Source organism: Bos mutus, chromosome 5 (assembly GCF_027580195.1).
Source record: "Bos mutus isolate GX-2022 chromosome 5, NWIPB_WYAK_1.1, whole genome shotgun sequence".
In the NCBI taxonomy this organism is placed as follows: Eukaryota; Metazoa; Chordata; class Mammalia; order Artiodactyla; family Bovidae; genus Bos; species Bos mutus.
Window position 1 is genome coordinate 35,702,808 of NC_091621.1, and position 27,787 is coordinate 35,730,594.

The following is a 27,787-nucleotide window of genomic DNA, read 5'->3' on the forward strand; positions in this document are numbered from 1 at the left end:
GAAGCCATACTGTGCAGGTCTACATGTGCTGTGTTTAGGAATTTGGATTTTCATTCCATTAATACTGGGAAGCCACAGAAGTGTTATATGGTCTCAACACAATGACAGGATCAGATTTCTACTTTTCAGGCGGGGGAGGAGGGTAACTGACATTACTATACAAAGATAGACCAGTTAGAGTGAAGAATGGGGGCAGTCAGTTAGAAAATTATAACAACAATCAAAACGAGAGACAATATGTACATTAAAAACACAAATCATCAAATGCTTCATATGAAATCAGTTTTCTCTTTCAATGCCTTGGAAGAATGCTCTCAGAATTCAGAATAACTGCTTCTCAGTTTGTCCACTGGTTTCTAAATATAAAACGTGCATTGTTATTATTTACATATCATAAAATCTATTAATTTCTCTTAAGATATTTCATGGAAAAACTAGTTTCCTTTTGAAAATTATATGCAAGAAAACCCAGCACATTTTATCATAGCCTAAGGAAATTATAAAGGTTATGTTAATAGAAAGAGTCTTAACCTTCCCTTTTCAGAAACAAACACTAGTCCTTTATGATCAGGGGTGGGGGTGGAAACAATAATCAGCTAAGATTAAAACCCTATTGTAGTGAAAAATTCGGAATTCTGACTTAACGAGTCTAAGAAAATGCCAGTAAGGCTTACCAGAAAAGGGTGACTTGGAATCAAAGCAGAAAGAGTCGAGTCCCTAACCCTCTCCACTCCTCACTCATCTTGTTGCTCAAACACCCTCAAATGAGGAGTGACCAGCTCTTTGTTCTCTTCCCCCTAAAAACAACCAAATAGCTCTTGTTTTGACTCCATGATTAAATTTCCTCTTTGTAACAGAAAATACTAGTAATTGAGTTGAGTATGTAGTAAGGAAACTGAAAAAGGAAAGTCAATTTAATGTTTCTTATATTTTGCCCTATTTTCCAATGTCTAAATATAAATAATTTCATGGGTATAGTGACTTCTCTCCATAAGTAAAATTTTCCTTTAGTAAGACAGGGTCTGTGTACACAGGCAGAGTAAATTAGCTCCTGCCTCTCAGTCACTGAGAAAATGAATTGGTTAAGAAGATTAGAGTCATTTTCTTTACTTAAAGGTATTCCTGATAGCCCACACTGAAATTACACAAGATTAACTCCATTAACACCATTTTCCATTCTTTAAACTTTCTAGAAAGAAGCTTTCTAGAAAGCAGCATCTAGACTGAATAGTTGAAAGCATATTTTAAGAGATCTCACAATGCTTAGAAATGCTAATATAAGTATCATTTAAGGATTCAGAATGAGGTGCTGAGAGGTCAAGAAGCCTATTACTGGTCCTACAGAGAGCCGGAAGTGAAATGCAGACACCACTTGTTTTTCTCTTCGCCATCTAGTAGTCTGTATACTCTTTTTGCAGATGGCATTTCAAATCAAATGATATTGTCAAGGATATCCCTCAAAGGCGGGGATATTACTTATTTGTCTTTCCCCATTGCATCTTACAGAGTGCTGTGAATTTCGGGGCATGTTTTGTGGCCTATCAAAAATAGGTAAAGGGAGAAGGGCTTAGGAAAATAAATTAAAACAGTATCATAAGACATCAAGCTATCCTTAAGAATCTTTCTGAATCTGAAAGCAAAATCTATAGCACAGGTACTACATTTTAAACTATTTATATTGGGAATTCCCTGGCAGTCCAGTAGTTAGGATTTCACGATCTCACTGCTGAGGGCCTGGGCTTGATCCCTGACCCACAACTAAGATCCCACAAGCCATGTGGCATGGTCAAATAAATAATTAAGTAGATAAATTAATAAACTATTTACATTAACCACCATTAGTATAGTGAAGATATACAATGCCTAAATTTTTGTCTCTCTAGTGATATGTTGGCGTGAGCAACCAGACCATTTTGAAAAAATGCAATCATAATGCCTCAACTTCCTCACCTTACACTTTCTCAACTTCCTCACCTTACACGTGCTAAAATTTCAGTATTCTTTCTTCAGTTTCAGAAGTAAATAAAGAAAAAATATGACAAGTCCTATTTTCCTTCCTCTCCATATCTCCCTCCATCCTCTTCTCCTATCCCAACATTAATGCAAGAAAGTTTTCCATTGTTATATGCAGCTTCATTTCTTCTTTGACTCTTAAGGGTGGTTCTCAGGTGGAAAATATTGAAGAACACTGACCCAGATATTAAAGATCTAAATTTGAATGAACTGCTGAATTCCCAGATTTAGAAATATGTAGTTCTACTTGTAAAAAATACATAAATAAATCTAAAAGTGTGTTGAATTATAATCATTTTATGCTAAGACAGAGTCAGATCAGATCTCAAGGGAAATTCATTAGCCATTCAATTATAAAACCTTCCACAGAGAGCCCAGTAATGTAAGATTAACTAAAATAACACTAGTTACATTTACTAAGAATTTGCTATGTGCTAGACACTAGCAGTTTCATAAGATTTTCTAAAAGAAAATCCCTATCAGTACAATCTTAAGATATGACATGTGATCATTAGTACTTGTGCTTATAATATATTGAATTTGTGTATTTTTCATTATTCTGTTTGATGCTATGCTGTCCTGGACTGGAAAATGATTACTAAAATTACTTCACACCTGACATCACAAGAGGGAAACTCAGTGGGTTACTAAAGGTACACATAACACAGCGACAGGCCGGCTCTGAGTCCAGGTACTCTCACTGTTTCCCAGACTTCAATCATTCATGTATTGCTGTTTTCATTACTGCTATATCTATCCTAGTAGGTGCTTATTACCTTTACATTGATTTCCTCTTTTTAAAATTAAACTTACTTTTCAAAGAAACATCAAAAAAGTGGAAAACCAATATTATTGGCCAAAAAAAAATGTACCTAGAAAAATAAAGTCAATAAAACACAGTAGTATTATGAGATTCTCGTTAGATATTATTGCCTGGTGGACTCCTGAGCTTAGGGCCTCCACCAGCTCTGTTAAAAAGGTAAACCCAGCAGGTGATATGTAAATGTGAAATAGTCTGCTTTCTCCTTGTCTTAAACAGAATGGTTGATGAAAAGGTTGGAAGAGTGCTGGGAAAACAAAACAATTCTCACTGTACTTTTTCAATGAAACTTAATATTGTACCAGGTATCATCTAAAGAAACCTTCAATAGCCTATAATGGCGTTGCATATCATTGAGATACAAGTCCCAAAATATTCTAGAAAACACCCCAAAATGATTTAGAAATTCCCTAAATGATCTCCTATCACTTTTACTTTGTTCTCAGAATCTCAAAAGTAATTTTCTTTCTCTCAAGACATGCCCCAATATGCCTATTAGTCGATATCAAGAAATACTAAGTTGCTAGAAATAGAAAATATTATTAACCAAAAACTTGTTTTCAGAAGGCAAATTTAAGTGGATGAAAGCAGTGCTGATCTAGAAGCATAATAAAGTTCAATCAAATGCCATCTTGCTTGAACTTGAACAGGTCAATAAACCACTCAGATATTTTCTCATTTGCAAAAACAGGGAAAACACTACCCACCTACAGGGTGGAAACATGGATTACAACAAGAGGAGTGGAAGTGCCTGTCACAACACTCAGCAAATGTTACTTGGATCAAGGTTGCATATGACTTGTTTATTATAACTTACAAAAAATCCAAGTGCTTTTATCTTAATAAAAGACCTAAATTTGTTTTACCTTAGTACACCTGAGTCACTATTGCTCAGTTTCAAATACTACATTGAAAATTAAAGCTAATCCAAAGATGCTTCTGAAAGCCTAAAATGCTCCAGAAAAACTGCAAAACCCTAGGTGACTACTCATCGTTTGGTCCCAAGTCTATTCAAGTCCTTACTGGGGAAAATATAACATGGCAAAACATTAGTATATTAAATAATTTTCCACATGAACAGTATCTGAATACATTTTATGGTCACTGGAAATAAGTTTAGGGATCCTTTCTTTACACAGGGCCAAAGTGCTAAATAAAGATAGCTAAAATTATAGTGCCACCTAGAGGCAAAGAAAATACTGTCAATGATGGCACACTTTTAATACTCTCATATTTTCTAATTGGTACCCCAGAGAACGCAATGGCACCCCACTCCAGTACTCTTGCCTGGAAAATCCCATGGATGGAGGAGCCTGGTGGGCTACAGTCCATGGGGTCGCAAAGAGTAGGACACAACTGAGCGACTTCACTTTTACTTTTCACTTTCATGCACTGGAGAAGGAAATGGCAACCCACTCCAGTGTTCTTGCCTGAAGAATCCCAGGGACGGAAAGAAAACTGGGATTTAATTATCTAGTAATTCACTTTCAGATTATATTTACAAGATATAATTTATCATGTGAAAGTTAAAACATTATTTCTAATTTTTTGTACTACTTAATACAGCATCGTTTCATTTTCAATGACCATTAGGTAATAAAGGTAATTTTGAAAATCCACAGTACAACAATCTGCAATTTTTGTGTCCTGAATTTATTATTAAAATATATAAAGACAAAACAGGAATCTTCTAGTATTAAAAAAATTCCAAACATTCTATGATCTTAACAGAATGGCCTTTTCATTTCTTTCCGTTCCCTTCCAAACTTGGATTTGTGGGTATTTATTTAACAGTAACTAAGTGCTAGGCACTTTTCTAAGCTGCTTTACATATATTAACTCAAAAAATCATCACAATAATCCTAAGACGTATGTTTATTACCATCCCTGTTTTTACAGAAGTTGAAACTGAAACACACAAACTAATAAGGCCACATTGCTGTAAACGGCAGAGCCACGCTTCAAACTACAGGAGTTTGTCTCCAGTCCCCATGCTTTTAATCACTATTCTGAAGTGTGCCCCTCCTGTGTAAAAGCTGCATTTAGTATATACACTCCATTTGTGTTTTACACATACTTTTGAGGGGCAATATTTTCTCACATACATAAAACCTTCATTTTTAATACCTATATGTTTTGCCATCAAATCGTTCCATCTCATTTTACTTTAGGTTAGCTAATGCTGGACTTTCAAACGGAATTCTTTCTAATACGTAAAAATGTTACACTAAGCAAATCTCACATTGCATATAGTTTTTTCCTTCTTTTGAATTTTATTTCCTTATGTTAATATATCCAAAATGGTTTGACTCACTTAAATATATAAAAGTACCACATTACTAACATATAATACTCTCTACAGTATTTTAAATTTAAATCATTATGTAACGCTACCAGCAATAAAAGAATGCTCAGATTTTTCCAATCAGTATATTCCATTTCCTCCCAAATTTAACTGATATAAAATGGTTAAAGAGATTTGTCACATGGAATAGTTAAACTAACAAATATTTAGAACTGAAAAAGACACAAGTACCCCAATGTTCATTGCAGCACTATTTACAATAAATGGAATCAACCTAGATGTCCATTGGCAGATGAATGGATAAGGAAGTTGTGGTACATACACACATGGAGTATTCCTCAGCTATAAAAAAGAATGCATTTGAGTCAGTTCTAATGAGGTGGATGAAACTGGAGTCTATTATACACAGTGGGGTAAGTCAGAAACAGAAACACAAATACAGTATATTAACGTATATATAGGGAATTTAGAAAGATGGTAACGATGACCCTATATGCAAGACAGGGAAAGAGATACAGATGTAAAGAACAGACTTTTGGACTCTGTGGAAGGCGAGGGTAGGATGATTTGAGAGAACAGCATTGAAACATGTATATTACTGTATGTAAAACAGAGGACCAGTGCCAGTTCATTGCATGAAGCAGGGCACCCAAAGCCAGTGCTGTGAGACAACCCAGAGGGATGAAGTGAGGAGGGAGGGGGGAGGGGGTTCAGGACTGGGGGACACATGTACACCTATGGCTGACGCATGTCAGTGTATGGCAAAAACTATCACAATATTGTCAAGTAATTATCCTCCAATTAAAATAAATAAACAAATTAACACATTTAAATTTCAGAATGGGTAAAATGTTTTCTTCCTCTAGCAACATTAAAAAGGTGGAGATAATTCTATTATTTGTTGCTTATGAGGTTGGTGCCATCTTGATTCCTCAAATGAGCCTCAAAAACAATCAATAATACCCAGTCACTAGTAAGTGTCAGAGCTGGAGTCTGAGTGCAGATCTGTCTCTAAAAGTTTATGTTCTAGATGATAGAACAAAAATAACAAAAAAGAGGTCAGTACATGTCAAAATAAAGAAACTGTATAAAAATTTATTTCAATGTTCATCAAAGATCATTTATTTCATAAAGGGGTAATTTTTTACCCCTGGGATATCATATTAATAAATAGAGGGATAATATTTTCCTGAAGTACTGTTCTGATCAATAATTTCAAAAATAGAAAAGAATGGCACTAATTAACAAAATGCTTCTTTTATCTTTCTCTTCAACCATATGTTTTCATTACAACCTAGGTTCATCAACATTTTAAGCAAGCAGCCTGAGGATATAAACATTACTCCAAAAGTTTTTCTTTAATGTCACCTTCTTTAATGTTATCTTGCAGTATGCTCCTAATAGTCCAGAAAGATTTTTACTTTTACAGCACAGAATAAAGATCATCGAGACATTAGATAATAGAAAAAACAAAGGCTTTGGAGTCTTAAGTTCAGATTTTGCCACTTGCTGTACGTCCTCTTCAATGTAAGTATCAAATTCCTACTTCATTGGGATGGTGTATAATTAAAGGAGATGATTATAAAGCTCGTAGCACATGGTAGACACTCAAAAAATTTTAGCTCCCTTTTCACTTTCCTTTAAAAAGTGGCACATACATGATTATATCAAGGGTATCAGTTTTAAAAGTCATGCTTCATTATTTCCCTCAGACACACTGTAGCGTAACACGAAGCATCAAGATCAAAAGAGATCAAAAGAGATAAAGTTGCTTCATCAATGTGGGAACCTTCCTTCTTGACATCAATACCATGGTCTTCCATCAGTTGGTATGAGAGATTACAGGGATGTTTCAAAATCTTTCTATAGCATCCTGGAACATTCAGTTTCAGGGTAGGTATTTTAAATTTACATGTCTGTAGTCCATCTCTGCTGAGTACTTCCTGGTACCACTGCCCCACTTTGTTTTTAGGGTACTGAATATTGTATCCAAGCACTGGAAGAACCACCTATGCAAGGGAAAGGGAGAAAAAAGGTACATGAAACAGCCTTCAGAAAAATATGTGATCATTTCTTTTTTTTTTAGGCCACCCTGCATAGCACATGGGATCTTACTTCCTTAACAAAGGCTTGAACCCACATCCCCTGCAGTGGAAGTATGGAATCTTAACCATTGGGCTGCCAGTGAAGTCCATATGCAATCATATTTTAAATTTACTTTTATGACTGGGACTTGAATATGTAAAAACACACTCAGAATACAAACATTGCAATCACTCTAAAACATGCTGCTGTATACTACACTATTTTGATTCTTTTTAACGCTACCAGGCAAAAAGAAGAGATAACTGAAATCAAGAAGGACTCTTAGTTAACAAGGTAACCAACTCAAGTCAGATATTATTTGACAAATTGCTGTTAAGGCAGAAGAAATGGAACAAGAAGTTGAGGTACATCTAATTACCCAACAGACTTAATCTTTATGCAGTCATACAATGCTAAAAGCATATTCTTTCTGGAACAAAAAGAATAATCCCTACTGCTCAATCACAGAAAATTTGACAATTTTCCATTTTCCTTGCTTACTTATTAATAAAAACATGAAGCACTCAAGAAGCTGCAAAATTAATTTCTATTTTCTCAGCTGCTCATGAGTAAACTACATTTTGTGGAGGTTTCCTACTTTGCTGATGACTTCTAGATATTTTTCCTTTAACTGGAACCAAAATGTAGGCAGGAAAAGGCACCAGGTAAAAAACTCAAATACATACAACACGAAAATTTCAAATTCATTATGCTCATTGGAAGAAGCCAGACACACAAAAAATCACATATCCTATATGAATCCATTTCTACGGCATTCTTTCAAAAGCAAAACTGTAGCACAGGAAATAGCTGAGCTGGGGCTGGGGCAGGGGTGAGAGGTGACTACAAAGGGGCACAGGAAGTTTGAGGGAGACGGGAAACTGTTCTTTATCTTGATTCTTGTGGTAGTCATATGATTGTCTACATTTATCAAAACTCATAGAACTATAAGAAGTGAATTTTATTGTATATAAAGTATATCTGAATAAAAAGTGGTAGAAAAAAAGGAGGCGGGGAGGAGAAATGGTTAGTACACTGTCTTTTCAGCACAATGTCTACATTTAAATCTAAATGATACTAATTTTTAAGCAAGTTTACCTGATGTATTGCATATGTGTTAGCTGATTCCTCTTCTTCGGTTACCAGATGAACCTATTTTTTAAAAACATGATGAAAATACAGATGATTCTCAAATGTTCCAAATTCCCTCAACTTTTCCTAACTCTGTTACGTATAATACAACTTCTTAACTGAATATACTCAAACTCAAATAAGATCTTTTCACAGCTTGTTTCTATAGGAGCAGACTACCTAAAAATTAGAATGATTCTTCTTGCTTTAACCCGATAACTGCAGGGGAAACAGAGAATGGGGCAGCATATCGCTCTGAAGCAACACCTTCACCTCAGTTACCAATCATCTTTTTCTAAATAGCAAAGTATTTTTTTTTATTACACTGAATCAAAAATCTGTTTCCATGAAATCCCTCTCCAACCTCTGTCCCCAACAGGTATCATAGTATTCTATGAGAAATAGTGCTTCTCAAAATGTGTTCCATAGACTAGCAATAATTGTCACACGTATGTGGGGAAAAAAAAAGAAGTGAGTGATAAGTTTGAGAAATGTTGCTCTAGGACACAGAATAAATCATTCTGATTTCCCTGAGATATGAAAGCTCAAAAGTATAAAGGTAGCTACCATCACTCCATGAGGATTTACACAGTCTCATTTTCCTAAAGCATTCACCATATAATGCCTAGATCTTCTCTAAACTTGCTTGCTTTCCCAATTCTCCCTACTCAGATAAATAATATCCCTCCTTTTTGGTTTTTCATTTTGGGTTTATTTGTTTGTTTACATGTTAATAACCCATTTTAACTGCTGCATTCAGAAATGGACATAATACTCTAGATGTGATCTGACCAAAATACATGGGGCTATGATCTCTCTTGCATCAACAATTCCAGCTCTTTGCCTTTCACAAAATCATAAGCATTCCTAAAATACTACAATGTAAGCAATTGGTGAAAATACTGAACAAACATTTTCAAGTACAGAACACTGTAGCTCTCTTTAGAGAGCTCCCTCCAAGCTGATATCAACTGATGAACTAACCATTCTTTGTCGTATGGCAGCTCCAGAAAGATGAATTCACGTGATTTTCTCATTGTCTAATTCACATTTCTCCATCTTACTCACAAAAAAATTATGAAAATCTGCCAAGTCACCTGAAATTAAGCTACATCTGTAGGCCTAGTACTCTTGCCTGGCCAATCCCATGGATGGAGGAGCCTGCTAGGCTGCAGTCCATGGGGTCGCTAAGAGTCAGACACGACTGAGCAACTTCACTTTCACTTTTCACTTTCATGCATTGGAGAAGGAAATGGCAACTCACTCCAGTGCTCTTGCCTGGAGAATCCCATGGATGGGAGAGCCTGGTGGGCTGCCGTCTATGGGGTTGCATAGAGTTGGACACGACTGAAGCGACTTAGCAGCAGCAGCAGCAGTAGGCCTAGTAATTCTATTGAAAAGGGACTCAGATTAGTTTCCTATAGTTTCCTACAATTTTTAATGTAGATGCGCAACATGAAATATTCTACAAATATTAATTTTTTTTTCCTTTTCCAGATTTTCCATATTTTATGTCCTGAGCCTCCAATTCTTGCCTTTTCTTTTCTCAGTGCTAACTAATAAAGTATAAATAATCAATTTTAAAAATACAGATATTTTTCGCTGCTAATAAAAGGAAACTCTGCAAAAGGTGAAAGAGAAAATGTTTTCTTTTCTCCTATATCTCCTGAAAGAAAAGCAGACAAAATCCTGATCACAAAAATATCCTTGCAAATGTTACCTGGAACAAAGTCTTATGAAAGTGAAGTCGTTCAGTCATGTTCGACTCTTTGCGACCCCGTGGACTGTAGCCCACCATGTTCCTCCATCCATGGGATTCTCCAGGCAAGAATACTGAAGTCTTATGAGACACATGCATTTCAGAGATTATTGCTATATCTTGTCAAAGTGAACTTCTGAAAATTTGAATTAGAAATGGCTGACTTACTAAATAATGCGTTGCCAAGAAATATTTAAAAAGGATATGTTTTCTGAAAGGTATTAAAAAAACTGAATGTTTTTCATTATTTATCAAAATGGAATTAACTGACATAGCCCTTCTTCCATTTAAATGAGGTAAAATAAAACCTAAGATGCTGCTAGATTTCTTTTTACACAGTTTCAGAATCTGTGTCTCAGTTAAATGACCATTTTTAATGAAGCTCCTAGTGATCACTTTTTTTTTTCCCTTAATGGTTCTTATATTTTATTGTTTGACTGTGCCAGGTCTTAATTGTGGCACGTCAAGATCTTCGATCTTGTTGCAGCTAGCAGGATCTTTATTGTGGTATATGAACATTAGTTGAAGCATGAGAACTCTTGGTTGTGGTATGTGGAATCTAATTCCCTGACCAGGGATGGAACCCAGGGCCCCTGCCTTGGGAGCACAGAGTCTTAGACACCGGATGACCAGGGAAGTCCCTCATTTTCTTATCTAAATATTCACAAGTCATTCATTTAATAGAATAGTAAAGCAGACTTCTTTGTTGTGGCTCACTCATCACTCAGCCTTGACTCCTTTTCTGATAGTGTATCTGCAATTTCCTGGGAGCTTCCCTCCCAGTTCTTGAATGTGGTTTGGGTGGGATGGTTCCAGGAAGAAGTCCTTGGAACACAGGCTTTGCCAATCATAGACTGCTGTCCACAGTAACTGGTCTGGGGACAGGGAACACAAACCAAGCCATTCTGAGACTCAATTCCATGGCTTTGACTGAAACTGTTAGGAAATAAAAGACTTCTTTTCTGGAGAAGAAACTAAGAATGGATCTAACAGAGAGGAAAGCAGAGCTGAAAGATGAAGAAAATGAAATGGATGATTTAGGACATTGTTTAAGCCCCTTCATAACAGCTGTACCTGAATCAATCATGGACTTTCAGTTATGAGGGCCAAGAAATTCTTGTCTGCTTTCCTTAAGTTAGTCTGAGGTGGGCTTCTATCACTTGAAACAAACAAACAAACAAAATCCTAACTTATACACCTAAAACTCTGCCGTTAATTTAGATAAATCATCCTTTATGCTAAGTTCAGAGTCTATTTTTTCTCCATTTTTGAAAAATAGGACCATGCCCTATCTCTGTATGCTGACACTTTTCTACACCCCATGATTTCTCTAGTAGAGACCAAGCTGGGCTAGGAATCAGACAACTAGGTCCTCTGAATTCTGCTACCTACATCACTTAACCTGTCTCCTCTCCAGTCTAGGTCTCAATTTTCATTTCTATGAAATGGAAATTAGAAAGAAGTCTCTAACATATTTTTTCCCTAAAGTTCAATGATTTTATGATGTTATATACAAAAGCACTACTCAAATCCCTTCATTAATTTTTAAAATATATTTCTGAGATTGAATTAAGATCATGATGAATAGTCTCTTTTTGCATTACAATGCTATGAAATGAATTTCTTTATGTGATTTATGGAATTCAATTTTATTATGTAGGTCAAATTCACAGAGATTAAAATACCATAAAAAATACTAGTTGGAAATACCAATATCCAAAATATCCAAAATACCATGGAGGAAATGGAAGGATCAATTTTATAAGACAAATTATATTTCATTAATATAAATGTCTCTAAGATATTGTTAAGAGAGAAAAAAACAAATTATAAAACCACACTTATATGAAAGAAATGACATTTCATATCCTATATAGCATTATTATAGAAATTTTATTATTTTTCCTTTTCATAGTTTGAGTTTCAAGTCTCAAAGTTCTGTACTTACTTTCCTCATTGTTAACTAACAATAAAAATCCACTTTCTGTGGATATTTATGGGAAAGCATAGAAAATGGTCTAGAAGGAAATATGCCAAAAGAGATTGATTTTCTGATAGTGGCAGAGGAAATCACAATAGAGTTGTGGCAGGAATGACATCTCCATCTGCACTGTTCTGGATTTTTAAGGAGCCTGTTTCATGCATTGGGTGTGTGCTCAGCTGCTCAGTCTTATCTGACTCTTTGCAACCCCACAGACTGTAGCCCACCAGGCTCCTCTGTCCATGGGATTCTCCAGGCAAGAATACCGGAATGGGTTGCCATGTCTTCCTCCAGGGGATCTTCCCGACCTGGGGGTGGAATCTGTGTCTACTGCATCTCCTGCATTGGCAGGCGGATGCTTTTACCAGTGAGCCACTTGGGAAGCCCGATTCATGAATTGCTTGTGTAATTTTCTGAAGAACGTGTTCTTTTCAGGAAGGCTTAGTATCTTTGTAACTCTCACTCCACACTACTGACCATTTTTATACTTCTATTTAATGGCATGTTAAGTGTCAGCTGACAGCAGAGTAGAAGCAGATGAGCAAATAAAAGTTTAAAAAAAAAGCATGTTTAGTTTTAAATTTTTTCTAAAATAAGAGTTTCTGAAAATAAGTGCTCCTGATACATAACAACTCTAGATGACATGATACTTACTTTACTACTTGGTAATTGCTCATTGTCTACATCTTCATCCAAACAGACCAAGTCACCCTCCACAACTCTTGAGCCATAAGTTGCAAGTCTGTAAGACACTGCCTCATTCCAGATTTTGCTGCTGTATGCATGAACGTAGAATATGCGCAGAGAATGGGGGAAGGAGAACCACGCCTGGATGCAGCCCTCCTCCGTCACGCCAAAGCGATGCAAGGACTCTAACAGGGCTCTCTCCCGAACTTTGAATTCGGGCATCAGGGAAAGTGTGCCTTTAGCATCCTCTGAAACAAAGAGAAAGAGATCAGTCTGTTCCTTTTATTCAAAGGCCAGTTATTAAGAGCTTTACTAGGCTCTCTAAATGTACTGAGCTATCCTGGGAACCTGCATATGAAGATAAGGCTCAGCACCAACTATAAACCAGAGCTACATTTGAAGAGGTTTTTTGTTTGTTAAAAATCATTAATCATATGGTTCATTCACTTTCCCTGCTTTAAAAAGAGCACATTAGTAACTCCAACGTCAGGATGGAGATTAACTAATTTGCAATTATTTAGAACACTTTTTTTTAAAGCATTATGTAAGTTCCTGAGCTGAGATTTTAAAGAGCTATAATGGACATTTGACAAAATTTTTTCAGTAAGAAAGGGTTGACATCTGGATCCTTCAGGTATACTATTCAGTCATTCTACTATTCAGCATGCTTTTTAAAATTAGATTACTGGACTCCATGGCAAAGCTGCTTATTCAGGTAGGGCCTTGGAGTAAGCATTTTAACAAATGCACCAGGTTTCTTGTACACACTAAAGTTTAACAACCACTGCCATAAGGAAATTATTTTCTCAATAGATGTAATTTTGAACTTTGTTTAGTATTACTTAGATCACTCATAACAATGTGAAATGCTCATATGGTTTATAGATTTGGGTGTGGTATAAAAATATTTTTCACCTACTAATCATTATATATGTAATATGTACATAATTAAAAATAATGGAGATATTAGAAACTGATGTCCTTTATTTCTATGCAAGTGAAATTTAATATGCACATATATGTTGATCATATATTTAATGAATCTAAAATCTTATGGTTGTTGTTATTACTTAAATACATATAACATTTATTCAGTATTCAGAATAAGCCAGGCACTATTTTAAGAGCATTAAATCTATTATTTTATTTAAATATTAACAGTCTTTTAGGTATCATTAGCTTCAATTTCGAAGAAGGCAATGGCACCCCACTCCAGTACTCTTGCCTAGAAAATCCCATGGAAGGAGGAGCCTGGTGGGCTGCAGTCCATGGGGTCGCTGAGAGTCAGACACGACTGAGTGACTTCACTTTCACTTTTCACTTTCATGCATTGGAGGAGGAAACGGCAACCCACTCCAGTATTCTTGCCTAGAGAATCCCAGGGACGGCGGAGCCTGGTGGGCTGCTGTCTATGGGGTCGCACAGAGTCGGACATGACTGAAGCGACTTAGCAGCAGTAACAGCAGCAGCTTCAATTTGCAGATGAAGAAACTAAAACAATGAGGCTAAATCACTTGCATGAGACTATATGCTGGGAAGTACTAAAGTTGTATTAAACCCATGTAGACTGACTCTAGAACCACACTCAACGAATTTTTTTTAGTGCTTCTCATTAAGTATTCTACATATACTTAGCTAAAGTTTTCAAAATTAGCAATCAGGGCTAAATGGAGACTAGATCAAAAACAATGCACAAAGTACCAGATATAACAAATGTACTTTTATTTAGTTTATTTTTCAGTCTCCTGATCGCAGTGAATTATACTTATATCAATGTCAGTTTAGAACTGGGAACTCTTATCTTTTTTGAGGATTTAGGCCAGGAAAAACTCATAAAGCATCTTTCCCCTCACCCAACCCCAAAGCAAGAGTTATACAAAAGTCCCATAAAAATGGAGTACCTAGGGCACATAATAAAAATGTTTAAATATATAATATATTACAGTCTATTTCTTATCACATTTACATAGAAATGAATGCTATCCTGATGATATAACTCTTGTATATCTACCTAACTATATATGAGGTAAAGAAACTTTTAAAGTACCAGTCTGAAGAAAATATTTCTTTGCTCTATTTACAGGATCATCCAAATCTTCTGGTGTAAAAAACAATTTTACAGCCTTCACCTTTAAAGACCAAACAAGCAAATACATATCAGATGAAAATGACAAATTACTTTAAAAAAAAAAAAAGGTACATCTTGAAAGAATAGGCATTTAACATGATATTTGACATGGCAATTCTATCTTTAAGCATTCATAAGCTAAACAATTTAGAATTAACCTCCAGTGCAAAGCAACCTAATACACAGATTTAAAATCTTATGGACTGGAAAAGTGGTTGACACAACTTCCATAGATCTTCTTCTGTCATTTTTTGCCTCTATCATAGAAGTAAGAACACAGTATTAAGTGATGGCATAAAACTCAGGCTGACCTAACACACACAACAAAAAAGGGGGAGAGAACAAGCATAGGCAAGTGGCAAGCCACTAATTTCATCTGTGTTCTCAAGTTTCAGAACTCTTTGTCTTTGGTCTTAAAAATAAATTTTTAAAAAATAAATGTAAATAAAAGTTTTAAAAATCCCCAACTTTAATATTTTCTTTTAAAACACAAACAGATTAAAAGATGCTCCTTTTAAAAAAAGACATATCTACTAGTTCCTGTATTTTATCACTGTCTCCAGTACTACAACTTATTTCTAAGTATGCATCTTAGAGTAGGAAAGAATCTTAAAACAGGGCATTCAATCTAGCCTCCAACTCATTCTTCTTTTATACTATTCATTCATTCATACAAATATTACTCAGCATCTGTTTTGCTATAAAGTGATATCATGAACATAGTGGCTGTTCAATAAACATGATGTACAGTACATATATATGGGGGTATACATCCATTTATATGCTGGGTTAAGAAAGCAATGAGATGGCTCATGTAATAAGTACATCTGACAAAACAGGTAAGTTCATATCTTTTCAGAATCCATACCGTTTCACTCTTCAGCAAAGCCAATCCAATTTGGTCTGTGTGAACTTTCCTTCCCATCCCAAATCTCTGTGGTCCATAGTAATTCACAAACCCTTTATTCTATAAACACACAAAAAATGAGTTAATTAAAAATATATTACTATACTTTCATGTCTGTGTCCTCCCAAAAATCACATGTTGAAACTCTAACCTCCAGTGTGATGGTATCTGGAGATAGGGACTTGAAGAGATAATTAGATCATGAGCATAGCGGCTTCATAAATAGGATAAGAACTCTTATAAGAAAAGGTGGTGGAGCTAGCCGACTCTCTTTCCACCACATGTGAATACAATAAGAAGACCAGGCAGGTATCCTGATCTCAGGCTTCTAGCCTCCAGAACTATAAGTAATTTTCTCTTGTTTAAAAATCACCTTGCCTATGGTTCTTTGTTACAGTCTCAAACTAAGATAAATAAATACAATTATTGTGTCAAAATATGTAACCAAGTCTTTCTCTTTGTCCTTACTGTAATAAAAGAGTCCTGTAATTGGCAATACACACACGGATACCAAGTGGGCTGAGAAACTCTATATGGTTAAAGAATACAAAGGAAAAGAATAAATGATTGAAAATCAGAAAATAAGTGAAAAATCTTTCAAAATATGTGAGGTTTTCATTCCCATTACTGAGGAGTTTTCTGGCATGTGGGATTCTTGGTGCTAAAATCAGGAAAGCTCTGGGAAAACTTGGATGAACTGGTTACCTAGTACTGCATCTGCTCTGATACCTGAAGCTCCTCCTGATTTCGAGGATTCGGCTGTCTGCAGATGCTTGAAATACGAAGCAGGTTTATTTTCAAACCCAGCAAGTCCTGTCTTTTTTGTATATAATGGTTGGTTTTTCGATTATCTCAGTTTCTGAAAGTCTGGGCCAAGACAATGGCACAGCATCACTTCGGTAGGAACGGAAAATTGATATTTACTACTGCAACCATTGAGGACACTGGCTGGTGGTTAAACATGTCCTCACAAAGCAAACCACAGGCCCATATGGTTTCCTGAAAGACAAAAGAGCTCTCTACACTCACTCTATGGGGGGAATATTTTAATGTATTCATTCAATGATGATTATCGAGCACCAACTCCAGGACTGTTCAATAAAAGATGCAAATAAAAGATAATCTGTAATCAGCATGCTACACAAGAAATTGCATCCTGACCTCATGCCACTAAGATCAACTGCAGATAGAATAAGTACCCCCGTATTATGTCTCACAGTTAAATACTTTTAAATATTTCAAATTTGGAAAAATAACATTAGACAATATGCTAAAAACACCAGAAGAGTTTTAAGTACCCCTGCCAAGTTATTCAGGGTTGATTAAAATGTTATAGCAATCTGAGTTACAACCCTTTAAAACAAAACTCCAAAGATTTCTTATTTTCAGGACTTCTCAGCTCACTTCCCCTCATCATGAAAACTAAAGGAAAGTTGGCTAAATCTAAGATTATTCCCAGGGAGATTTTAAAATGTATATGAATAGGTACCAAATGAAAGATGGGCAATAAATAACATCAGAGTTCAGAAAGCCCCACTCCCTTTTCTAAGAGATATCTTTCTAATAGTTTAACAGGGGGAAAAGAAAAAAAATAAAGAATCTTAGGCAGGTCTAGAGAAAAGGAAAAAATAACCATATGAGGATTTTAATATCTTTAGTGAAGATATTTTCCTGACTGTTAGGTATAATAGTGATTAAAATCTGGTTTCTGTTTGTTTTCCTGTTGGAGAGGCGTAAAATTGTATGAAAAGGTCTTTGTGGTCAGAAACTTGCAGCAGTGTTTCTCAATGTTAGCTGTGGAGTAGAATCACTTAGGGAGATTTTTTTTAAATGCTAATGCCTAAGCTATATCCCCAAATGTTCTTATTCAATCGGTCTCGGAGAAAAAACAGATTATTGAAATTTTTTAAAAACACCGTAGGTTGAGAATTTCTGGTCCAGATCAGGGGTTGGCAAGCTATTTAACTGGCCCACAAGTCAAATCTGTAACCACTGTTTTTGTATACAAAGTTCTACTGGAATACGGCCATGCTCATTCATTTATGTATGGTTCATGGATGCTTCCACACAATAGCCACTAGAGTAGCTGCAACAGAGACCATATGTCTACAAAACATGAACATTTCTTTTCTGGCCCTTCACAGAGAAAAGTCTGCTGACCCACAGTTTATATGATCAGAATGAAGGCTATGGCTATATGTGCACATTTAGATGCCCAGCAAATATCATTTTAAAACTTACAGTAAGTAATTTTTTTTACTGTAAGAATAGTAAAATGTATATGATTTACCATTTGCATACATTGAAACAAAATTCAAAATTAGATTGAAAAGAAAAACCATTTTGAAAGTAATATAAAAACTATTTACCAAAGATTTCTGAAAAGAAATGCTGAACAAAGTCTCCCCTCAAATTAATCTCTTTGCCTGTAATACTACTCTAAATGGCAGACACTAAAAAAAAAAAAATCTGTCCTTTTAAACAGATAGGTTTTACCCTTCCAACTGGGAGAGTCTATACAATTTTTTTAATTACACTAACGTTGTGTTTTTTCCAATACAAAGATATATACTAAGAAGAAAAATAAAAACTAAGTAAAATGGACCCAGTTATCATTTTTTTAAATAATTATACACGCACATAAAAAGAAAATGTACAAAATACTTCCCTTCATATCTTAATGTAAATAAAGATTTTCCCAAAATACTCTACAGTGCAGTTTTCTTACCTTAACATTTTCTATTGCCTCCAAAATTCTCTCTCTCAGGTTTGCAGAATCATTTATTTGATTTTTTAAATTTCTGATGACAATATCAAAGTGATTTCCTTTGAGCTGACCAAGTCTAAGGGAATCCTCTACAGACCGAATGTTAAACACATTCATTCTTTTCTTTTCAACTTCTTTTTCAATATTTTTCAACCTATGAATGATAAATCATTTATCATTTGGATTCAGTTAACTCTTACATTTAAAAAATAGTTTGTGTTTAAACTAATGTTAAAAATTATTAACATGTTTAAAATGCTAAAAATGTCAAAAAATTAATTTAAAGTAAAGTTTAAATGACAGATGGCAGACAACCACTTATACTGGAATACTGAAAAACTGGGGGAATTATTTCAAAAACACATCTTTAATTTATTTCAACAAATGTGCACTAAAAACCCTTTATCGTAGGATTATATTAACAGAGTTATTCTAAGAACTGGAACACATATTCCTAATGCTATCACTCTATGTAGCCTTCTGACTTCTCCATAGTTCAAGTGATAGAACCCCTTAACTGTTCTTCGCTCTTCTGTCCTTAGACTTTGCTCCTTTCCTCCTCAGTTTTCCTCCAGTGTTACCAAAAAACCACTAGCGCCAGAGGACTTTCCTAAAATTCTGCTCTGAACACTTCTTTACTCAAGTTTTCAGTTCTTCACCAATATTAGATCCCAATTGTCTTATCCTAACTTCTAAGATCCTATAAGAACTGATGTGAATTTTTCTTTACATCTATATTTTCTGTAGTCCCTAAAGGAACCATCTGCTTTATTAGGCAGACTCTTTTGCTTACAGGCCCTCCAAAATACCTTCAGATTTTCTGCATCTGCTAAAATCTTATTATTGGTTAAAGGGTAATTAAAATTCCATACCCATAAGCCAAATCAAACTACTCTGTCCTAGAAACTAATAAACTATTTTGTCTTTGGTGGTTAAAAAGCAGTTTTTAACATCTAAATACCTTTCAACATCTAAAGTCATTCCTTCTTAGTACAGTGCACTTTTTGACCACATAGACAAAATCATAAACATTTTTCTGTCCCTCATATAAGAACTTAAAAATATTTACCAGAAAATAGTACTTAAATATCTGATGACCAAAGATTAATATATTTTTAATATGTCAAGTTAGGCAGAATTTTAGTCCAATGATTCAACTTTTCTGAACTTTACCTTAAGGAAAGCATCCACAAGGCACAGATTTAAGTGTAATAAAATTAATCATAGTAGTATTTACAGTGAAAAACTGGAACAAATTTCTATATCCCAAAACAGGGGAAAGTTAAACAAATTAGTCCATATAATAAACATGACTTTGAAATATTTCATGACATAAATTTTCATTAAAAATACTATTTTAATTTTATAAGTAAAATACAAATTACATATACAGTACAATTTTCACATATATAAAAAAGGCCTCTGTAGCATCTGCATATATCATAGTCTCTGAAAAATATCTGAAACAGATCAAAATGTTTTTGTGGTTATTTCTGTGTAAGAGAAATTTCAGTGACATTTAATATTTTTTATATTTTTCTAAACTTCTACAATAAACATGTATTACTTTTACAATAATAAAAGTCTATTTAGAAGATAATTATACTATTAATGCAGAATATGCTGCTCAATAAGCCTATAATCAATTACTATTGATAGTGAGGTTAATATGCTCCCAGTATTAGTCTCAGTTTTTAATCTAGTATTTATTTATTTGATGCAATAAGAAAATAAAGCTCTATCCTTTAAACATCTTATTACCTCTCTGGTGTCACTTTTCTAACCACCATCGCTTGATAAGTGATGGCTTTCTTGTCTTTAAGTCCTGCATAACTAAAATCCGAAGCAATCACACCAAGTTTGACAGCTAAAAAACCAACCGCTTCAAACATTTCTAGATTTTCTTTTCGTAGGGTAAAAGCTGAAACAAACAAAAAATTCTCAATTACAAAAAAAGGCAGCTAAATACATCACTTACATTCTTAGCAAACTTACAGATCATTATAGTGAATCAAATCATTAATTTAGATGAGTATTTTTTAACCAAAATATAGTCAGTAAAATACAAACCTCACAGATTTCAGCTCTCATTTTTAAAATGCCAGTTGGTTCACTAAAGGCTTACAGAAAAAAAAAAAAAAATCCACATTCCCTGATTAGGTATTCACACTGGCCCTAATCCACCCCTCCAGTCTGCACTTGGGCTATCTTATATATCCTATAATTGTAACCCAGAGAACTTGTCACAATCCTTGGATGAACTAAAGCCTTTCACTGCTGTGGACTTGCGTGACTTGAGGGCCTTTGTCTAAAACACATGCTCCCTCCATTTATTATTTGCCACACTTCTTTTCATGCTTCAAGATCCAAGGGCCACAGTAGTTTTCCCTCAAATTCCTTCCAGGTTCTCAAGGCTGAATGCTCCCAAAGTAGGGATCGTGTTTGTTTCATTGACCATTATACCCTCAGACTAACACATAGTAAGTATTCAAATATTTGTTGAATAGATGAAAAAACGAACATTACAAGGAGTTGATTACTTAAACCTACATGTCTTCACAAGCTGTCATTATCTACATCATGACACTGAACACCATGCCATAATTTATCTCTTTAAGTTTGTATGCCCTGTAGACTGGGAGTTCCAGGCCAGGAAATCAGTAAATAAAACAGAGCTTGTTGCCTCATGGTAGATCCTTCAAATGTCTATTAGATGAGAAGGTGATAATGAGATTGCAAAAGTGGAAGGAGGAACAAGCCCAGTAACAATTACCACCAAGCACTAACCCCAACCCCTGCCAACTTGTTGGCCTATATAACCTACCAACATTAACAGTAAGAAAATATCTCAGTCCTCAGTTCACCATAAACATATGACACTTCAAAGTACTGCCCTCTTCCCTCAGATCATGGAAAGGATATTCAAAGTATTCTGCAGAATAATTTCTGTTTTGTTCAACTCCTGTAACAATCATCAGGAGCTACAAGAGTCTCTTTGAGGAGCTCTAAGAAAAATGAACATTTAACATAAGCCTGACTCAGGAAGCAGAAGGATGTGAAATCCATCTATCTCTGAATAAATGAAATAGCTAAACAAAAGCTTATAATAGCTATTCTTTAGAAATCATGTTTAAAAGAAAAGAAAGATCTGTATGTTCTTTATATCTCTGTATAAAGAATCTCTAAAAACATGGAAACAGCAAGTTTCAAAAATATGTAGGGTGTATATTATTTATGAAAAGTTTTAAAAATCTGCAATAATGATTTGATATTTGAACATATTGTAAAATGACCACCACAATAAGTCAACATTTATCACCACACATAATTACAATTTTTTTCTTGTGATGACAACTTTTAAGATCTATTTTCTTAGCAACTTTCATATATACAATACGATATCATTGACTATAGTCACCATACTATACAGGCTTCCTGATGGCTCAGTGGTAAAGAATCCACAGGTCTGATCCCTGGGTTGGGAAGATCCCCTGGGGAAGGAAATGGTGACCCACTCCGGTATTCCTGCCTGGGAAATCCCATGGACAGAGGAGTCTGGCGGGCCACAGCCCATGGGGTCCCAAAGAGTCAGACACGACTTAGCAGGCCACAGCCAGAGGGATAGCAAAGAGTTGGAAACAACTTAGTGACAAAACAACAATCATGCTGTCTGTACACAATATTCCAGGACTTGCTTACAACTGGGAGTATGTACCTTTTGACCACCTTCATCGATAAACATAAATTCATATTTTTAAAAATTAATTTTAAATTGCCAATAAGTTAAACATAATTACAACATAAGCAAAACCTGTTTGAGATCCATAATAATTTACAAGAACTATCCTAGTCCTGGAGCCAAAACTTTGAGTATCATTAGTAATAATGTGAAAAAAATAATAGTATTTTAAATATACCAAATCTATGGAACTAGACAGACATCACTAAAATATCTTAAAAGTATAGGAACAGCCTGGCTAGGAACTGCAAACTGTGAAAAACAGACCAAGAAAGTGTATTACACAGAGTAAAAATCAGAAACTGATAACAGGGCTCAGAAATCTCTCTCAACAAGCCCTTTTGATGATTATATGAATGCAAAATTTTGAGAAACTCTTCTTTAAAAGATGGACAGTGTCAAACAAAGGAACTCCCTGTAAGTCTGCAGGATTCTTTCCATAGGCTATAAAGTCCGGCTGTTCCAGATTACAAGGTATTCTCTTCACTTCCCCAAGTACAGCAAACATATTTTACTTCTCTCCAAATACTTAAGATAACTTTCAAAATGTGAAATCAAGATTCACCCCCATGAGATGTATTAACCAAAGTAATTCTTTAACTTTATACATTTGTAACTACATTAACTATAAACGTGTTAACCACACTTTCATCAATAAGGTTAATATTTTACAACTAGTATATTTTGAAAGGCTTATCTTCCACTTAAAAAAGGACCCATATATTGTTTTCAATATCCCTCTGGACATGTCTATTTAATTCATTTGAAATTACACAGATTTCACACAATTTTATCTAAGTTTACCTAAGAAAATGGTAATGATGTATTATTACCTGTGTATATATCTTTTCTTCCCTGGCTTTCAAGAAGAGACCTCTTCCGGTGCTTGTGTGCCTTGATCCGAAATCTTACAGTTATCACTACATTTGGATTATCAGCACTGTCATTCAGTTCAGGAAAGGATTTGGTTTCCACAAGATTTCCAAACTTCTTGTTGACAAAATGGTGGACAGCTTTTCTGTGCTGTTTGTTCGTATCAGGTTTAAAGGTAAATTTGGAATTTTCTTTCTTTGCATCCAAATATTTAAAAAAGTCAAATGCTTCCTCTTCGGATACCAAGTGACAAAGTTCTTTATACTCAAGATTTGGTCTTACAACAATTTCACTGTTTTTTCCTACAGTTATTAAAAAAGGAAATTTCTGCCTAATAGCACTATGCAAGGTAGCCCTCTGGTTCTTGTCAAGGATTCTGCCTAATGAGAATTCAGGAGATGGTCCAATTAGCTCAGTTTTAGAGTCCCACTTCTCTTTTATATTACAAGCAAACTGATTCAGTAATTCATTAGTTTTTTCATCTAACAAGGAGCCTAATACATCAACATTTTCTTCTTCACCTTTGTAAGTTCTATCTTTGATAGTATCTTCCTTTTCTGAACAAGGCACAAAATTGTGGTCATCACTGGAGCTCCCAGCCAAAGTACTGACTTCTTGATTGCTTGTCTCTTCAAAAGATAAAATCTGAAGATCTAGTTTTGCTTTTTTAGCCAAAGTATTTGGCTCAGGTAGTACTTTACTAACCTCGTAAACAAGTTTGTCACTCTCTTTATTAACTAACTCTCCCTGTTCGTCAATCTCAATGACAATGAAGTCACTTGGTGAGCTTTTTATGGTGCCACAAAAACCAACATGATCAGTTATGAAACACAAAGAACTAAATCTGATTCTGAAATCTGTATCCTCTTCCATTCTTGAACAATGCCTACAAAAGAAAAAGAGGTGATCAATTACCAGGAAGAAAAAAAATCTGGATAACAAAAAAAGAAATAGGTTTGCAGAATTTATTTATTTCTGCTTCTCTCTCTCTCTTCTGAGTCCCCTTAAATGACATTACTAATTTATTTCTATATATCATGTGTATTTTGACTCTCTTATACGGAGATGGCATGTCTGCTAATTTGCACCTTGACTCTTCACCTACTCCAGGCTTTCATCTATTAAAATTCCAGGATTAAAAGGATTAGTTTCAAGTTCACTTTTAAAATATCATTGGTAGACCAACAAAAAGAGACTAGAACATACATTTTTTTTTTACAACAATTTGTCTGAACTCCACCCCTGAAACCTAAATTTCCAGTTAATTTCAGAGACTCTGTGACTAGATACTAATATATGGAGGGATAGGGGTGGGGGAAAGGCTGAAGAGAAGACAGGAATACACAGTCCACACTGACATATAATGAAGTACTAAAAACAATTTGCAGGATTTCCATGGTGATCCAGTGGATAAGACTCCAAGCCTTCAATGCAGGGGGTGCAGGCTTGATCCCTGGTCAGGGAACTAAGATCTGCTAAGCATGATTCCGAGGTGCATGGCCAAAAAAACAATTAAATAAAACCAACATGCAATGTGATTAGGGTTCAAGGAAGGCTTATGGTAACCTTGGACCTTAAACCTTCATGAAAACTTGGATACAAACTTTTTCAGTTGACCCGTAAGAAAAGTACAACCATCTCTCTCTGGCATCAGAGAGAAGACACGTTTACAGAGCTTCTTGAAGCAACCTTCACTCTTCGCGTAACCCATGGCTATCACACAGAGTTTCAGGAGAGATAAAATGCCCAAGGAACTGGTACTGCTCCGTTCTTTGCGTTCATCATGCTCTCCAGGTTCATCCCATTTCTACAGTGTATTCTATTCATCTGAACCAATTTAGAAAACCACTTCCACTCCATCCTTTCTGTAATGTGGAACTCACAGAAATTTCCTAATATTCTACTTTCCTAGGAAATAAATAGGATATATTTATTTTTCCTCATTCCTTAATTTCCTGCACAGACTCCTCAGTTTCTTGCCTGAACTGAAACCTGGATATTTCCCCTCGGGCTGCTTCTTCTGTAGTCCTCCTATGTGACAGCTATTTTTCCTTTCATACCCACCTGGGGACCTGCAGGTTGTAAATATTTTCCGTGTTTGCCACTGCTCCTTCCAAACCACTTCTTTCTCCTCTACCTCCTCAAATCCCATTTCCTTTGAAGTACATGCCATCCGGCTGTACTATTTGCTGCCAGCCTCTCTCTGGTCCCAGGACAATTCTTCTTCACTCACTAATGACTTTAATACCTAGCTTAAAATATACTACCCAGCATGACCTCCAAGACCATCTGTATGGATGATCCATTTAACATCACAGTCCCTCAGTTCCTTAATCTCAACCTCAAACCTTCCACTTTGTCTCGGTCTTAGCTTTGATTTTCTCATCACCAAAAGTTGCATCACCTTTAAGCATCTGGCTCTTTGATTATCCCTACTGCCCATTCATCACCTCTATTTTAATACGTCCATTCCAGAAATTCTTATACACTGTGAAGGCCTCTAATCTCTGCTTCTATTACTAGTCCACCACAGTCAATTTTCCACATAGTAGCCAGAACGATGATTTAAAAAGGAAAATTAAATCATATCACAACCCTTTTTAAACCCTCTAATCACATTTATAATAAAATCCAAATTACATACCCTGGCTTCCAAAGACTTCTAAGATGCTGAACTCTGTTTTCCAAATTTAACCTGTACCCTTTCCCCATTATCCACTATACTCCAGCTACACTGGCCTTCTTCAGTTCCTTTATACCAACTGTTCCTGTTGATTAAATCAATTCCTCTTCAATAATATCCTTAGAGATCTTCCTTGACCAATAATCGGAAGAAACCAGCAAGTCACTATTTTTCATAAAATCTTATTTAATTTTCTGCATATCATTTCTATTTAATCGTTTTACTTCACTATTTACTATACACCTACCCCAACTAGAATGTTTGCTCTATGAAAGCAAGAACCCTGTCTGCTTTATTCACTGATTATCTCACAATTAGAACAGAATCAAGCACATAGTAGGGGCACAATCCATAATGATTATTGAATAAATAAAATGACTAGTACAAAATAAGAGCAGTAAGAGTGAAGAGGAAGAAAGAGGGGGTCAACTTTTGCCTAGAATAATCAGTAAAGCATAATGTAAGAAGTGGCCACATTTTCAAAACAGTTCAGGAGACAGAAATGAGGCAAAGGCATAAGCAAACTATGCAACGTGTTAAGAAAAAACTGAACAGCCCAGATACAGAGCAGTAGGAGAAAGTGTTTTCTAGCACAGTTCTGGAAAATATGGCCGGATTAGCGCCGAACTAGGTAAAACAGTTAATGCGCTGGCAGGAGCTTAGAATCCATTGAGTGGTAAATTGATGGCCACTGGAGGTGTCTGAGCAGGAAAATAACACAATCCTAAAAGATGTTTTAGTAAGATGACTGATAGTACTAGGCAGGATGAATCTGTTGAACAGTTGGACTAATAGTACTGAGCAGGATGAATCTGTTGAACAGTTGGAGGAGATCGAAAGCAACAAGATGTGATCAAGAGCTCAGCTGTAGGAAGAAGATATGAAAACATTCTAAGCTAGTGGCATAGGAGAACAATTTGAGAATACAACGATAAGGGAATTACAACCAAGCATCTTAGTAAGAGTGGAACCGTGCTGAAGGGCAGCCAAGGAACCCACACAAAGTTGAGTTCCCATGCAACAGATGTGTCGATAAGCCCGCCCGGCGGACATGGAGGGGGCAGTTTGGCTGACCCAAGGCTTGGGAATTTGGATTGTGGCTAAGGGCAGAGTCTAGGAGAATGTTTAAAAAGGACAGTAGCTCCTCCTGTTCCTTCCACTGCCAATGCTCCACCTAATTCACTCCTACTTCTGCCACCAACCAGCAGGACTGACTCCTGCAGCACAGACTTCAGGCGCTTTCAAAAGCACCCCGACACAGCCATTGGCTCCACGGGCGTCTTCTCCACCCCCATCCCCGCCTAACTCAAGGCGCGATACTAGCTCACACCGCGCTCCTCTTGCGGACCGAGGGTCAGGATCTCAATGCCAATACTGTCATCGCCCCCTGCACAAGCCCACGTGGCGCCAAGAAGCACAGCCCGGTCTACCTCAAGTCCAGCTAAAGGGTTTCCTCCGCACCACGCCGTGCGCATGCCCGGAAGCCATAAACTAGCTAGTCTCCGACAGAAGAGTATTTAAAGGGACAGGCTCCTACTTAAAGAAGCGCCTTTCCGGGATTTTTCACGCAGTGGAGCGGCGATGGGGAAGCACTAAGAGGAAGGGGGCGGAGCGGGGCGGGGGCGGGACCTGACGGATTGGGCACGCCCCGGCCCTTCGTAGTACCTGGGTCCTTAGGTCTCTGGCTCAGCCCCACGGCGCCCTGTGCGCCCCTGCGCCCTGCGCCCGGGCAGGTAAGGGGTTCCGGACTTGCGCGCCACCTTTTCCGCGAAGTGTCCGAGGTCTGCGCCCTGGCCTCCGGGTTGTGGAGGAAGGAAAATCGACTTCTCTTCAGCCCAAGTGAGAAAAGTTAGAGGGGAAGTAGGTTGCTTGGGCAGCGCCTGCTCCAGGATAAAGACTTGGGTGGGTC

The 27,787-nt window shown here is 36.1% G+C and overlaps 2 protein-coding genes across 7 annotated transcripts in view; one reads left to right on the top strand and one right to left on the bottom strand.

The window, feature by feature from the left end:
- Positions 1 to 4,521: 4,521 nt before the first annotated feature.
- PUS7L (pseudouridine synthase 7 like) lies at positions 4,522 to 27,681 on the bottom strand. Of its 5 annotated transcripts, XR_011464218.1 has the most exons (10): positions 25,840 to 27,343; positions 23,156 to 24,081; positions 20,345 to 20,504; positions 18,545 to 18,737; positions 15,778 to 15,876; positions 14,829 to 14,910; positions 12,749 to 13,029; positions 10,075 to 10,249; positions 8,322 to 8,375; positions 7,069 to 7,147 (listed from the first exon to the last, which is right to left on the bottom strand). XR_011464218.1 is itself a non-coding variant. In XM_070370652.1 (9 exons), exons 2-9 carry the CDS (start codon positions 24,066 to 24,068, stop codon positions 6,821 to 6,823), a joined length of 2,109 nt encoding a protein of 702 aa, XP_070226753.1. In that variant the 5' UTR covers positions 24,069 to 24,081; positions 27,544 to 27,681; the 3' UTR covers positions 4,522 to 6,820. The 5 variants fall into 5 exon arrangements, 4 of the variants coding, with proteins under 4 accessions (XP_070226753.1, XP_005911201.2, XP_070226750.1 ...); XM_070370652.1 differs by lacking the exons at positions 10,075 to 10,249; positions 25,840 to 27,343 and adding an exon at positions 27,544 to 27,681 and having other exon boundaries at positions 4,522 to 7,147; XM_005911139.3 differs by lacking the exon at positions 10,075 to 10,249 and having other exon boundaries at positions 4,522 to 7,147; positions 27,309 to 27,424.
- IRAK4 (interleukin 1 receptor associated kinase 4) overlaps positions 27,483 to 27,787 on the top strand; it is a 28,902-nt gene continuing 28,597 nt past the window's right edge. The window contains exon 1 of one of the 2 annotated variants that reach the window (XM_005897190.3): positions 27,483 to 27,611. The gene's annotated coding sequence lies outside the window, so the exon portion shown is untranslated. Of the gene's footprint in view, positions 27,718 to 27,787 lie in introns of both variants that reach the window. The other variant, XM_070370653.1, reaches the window with a different exon arrangement.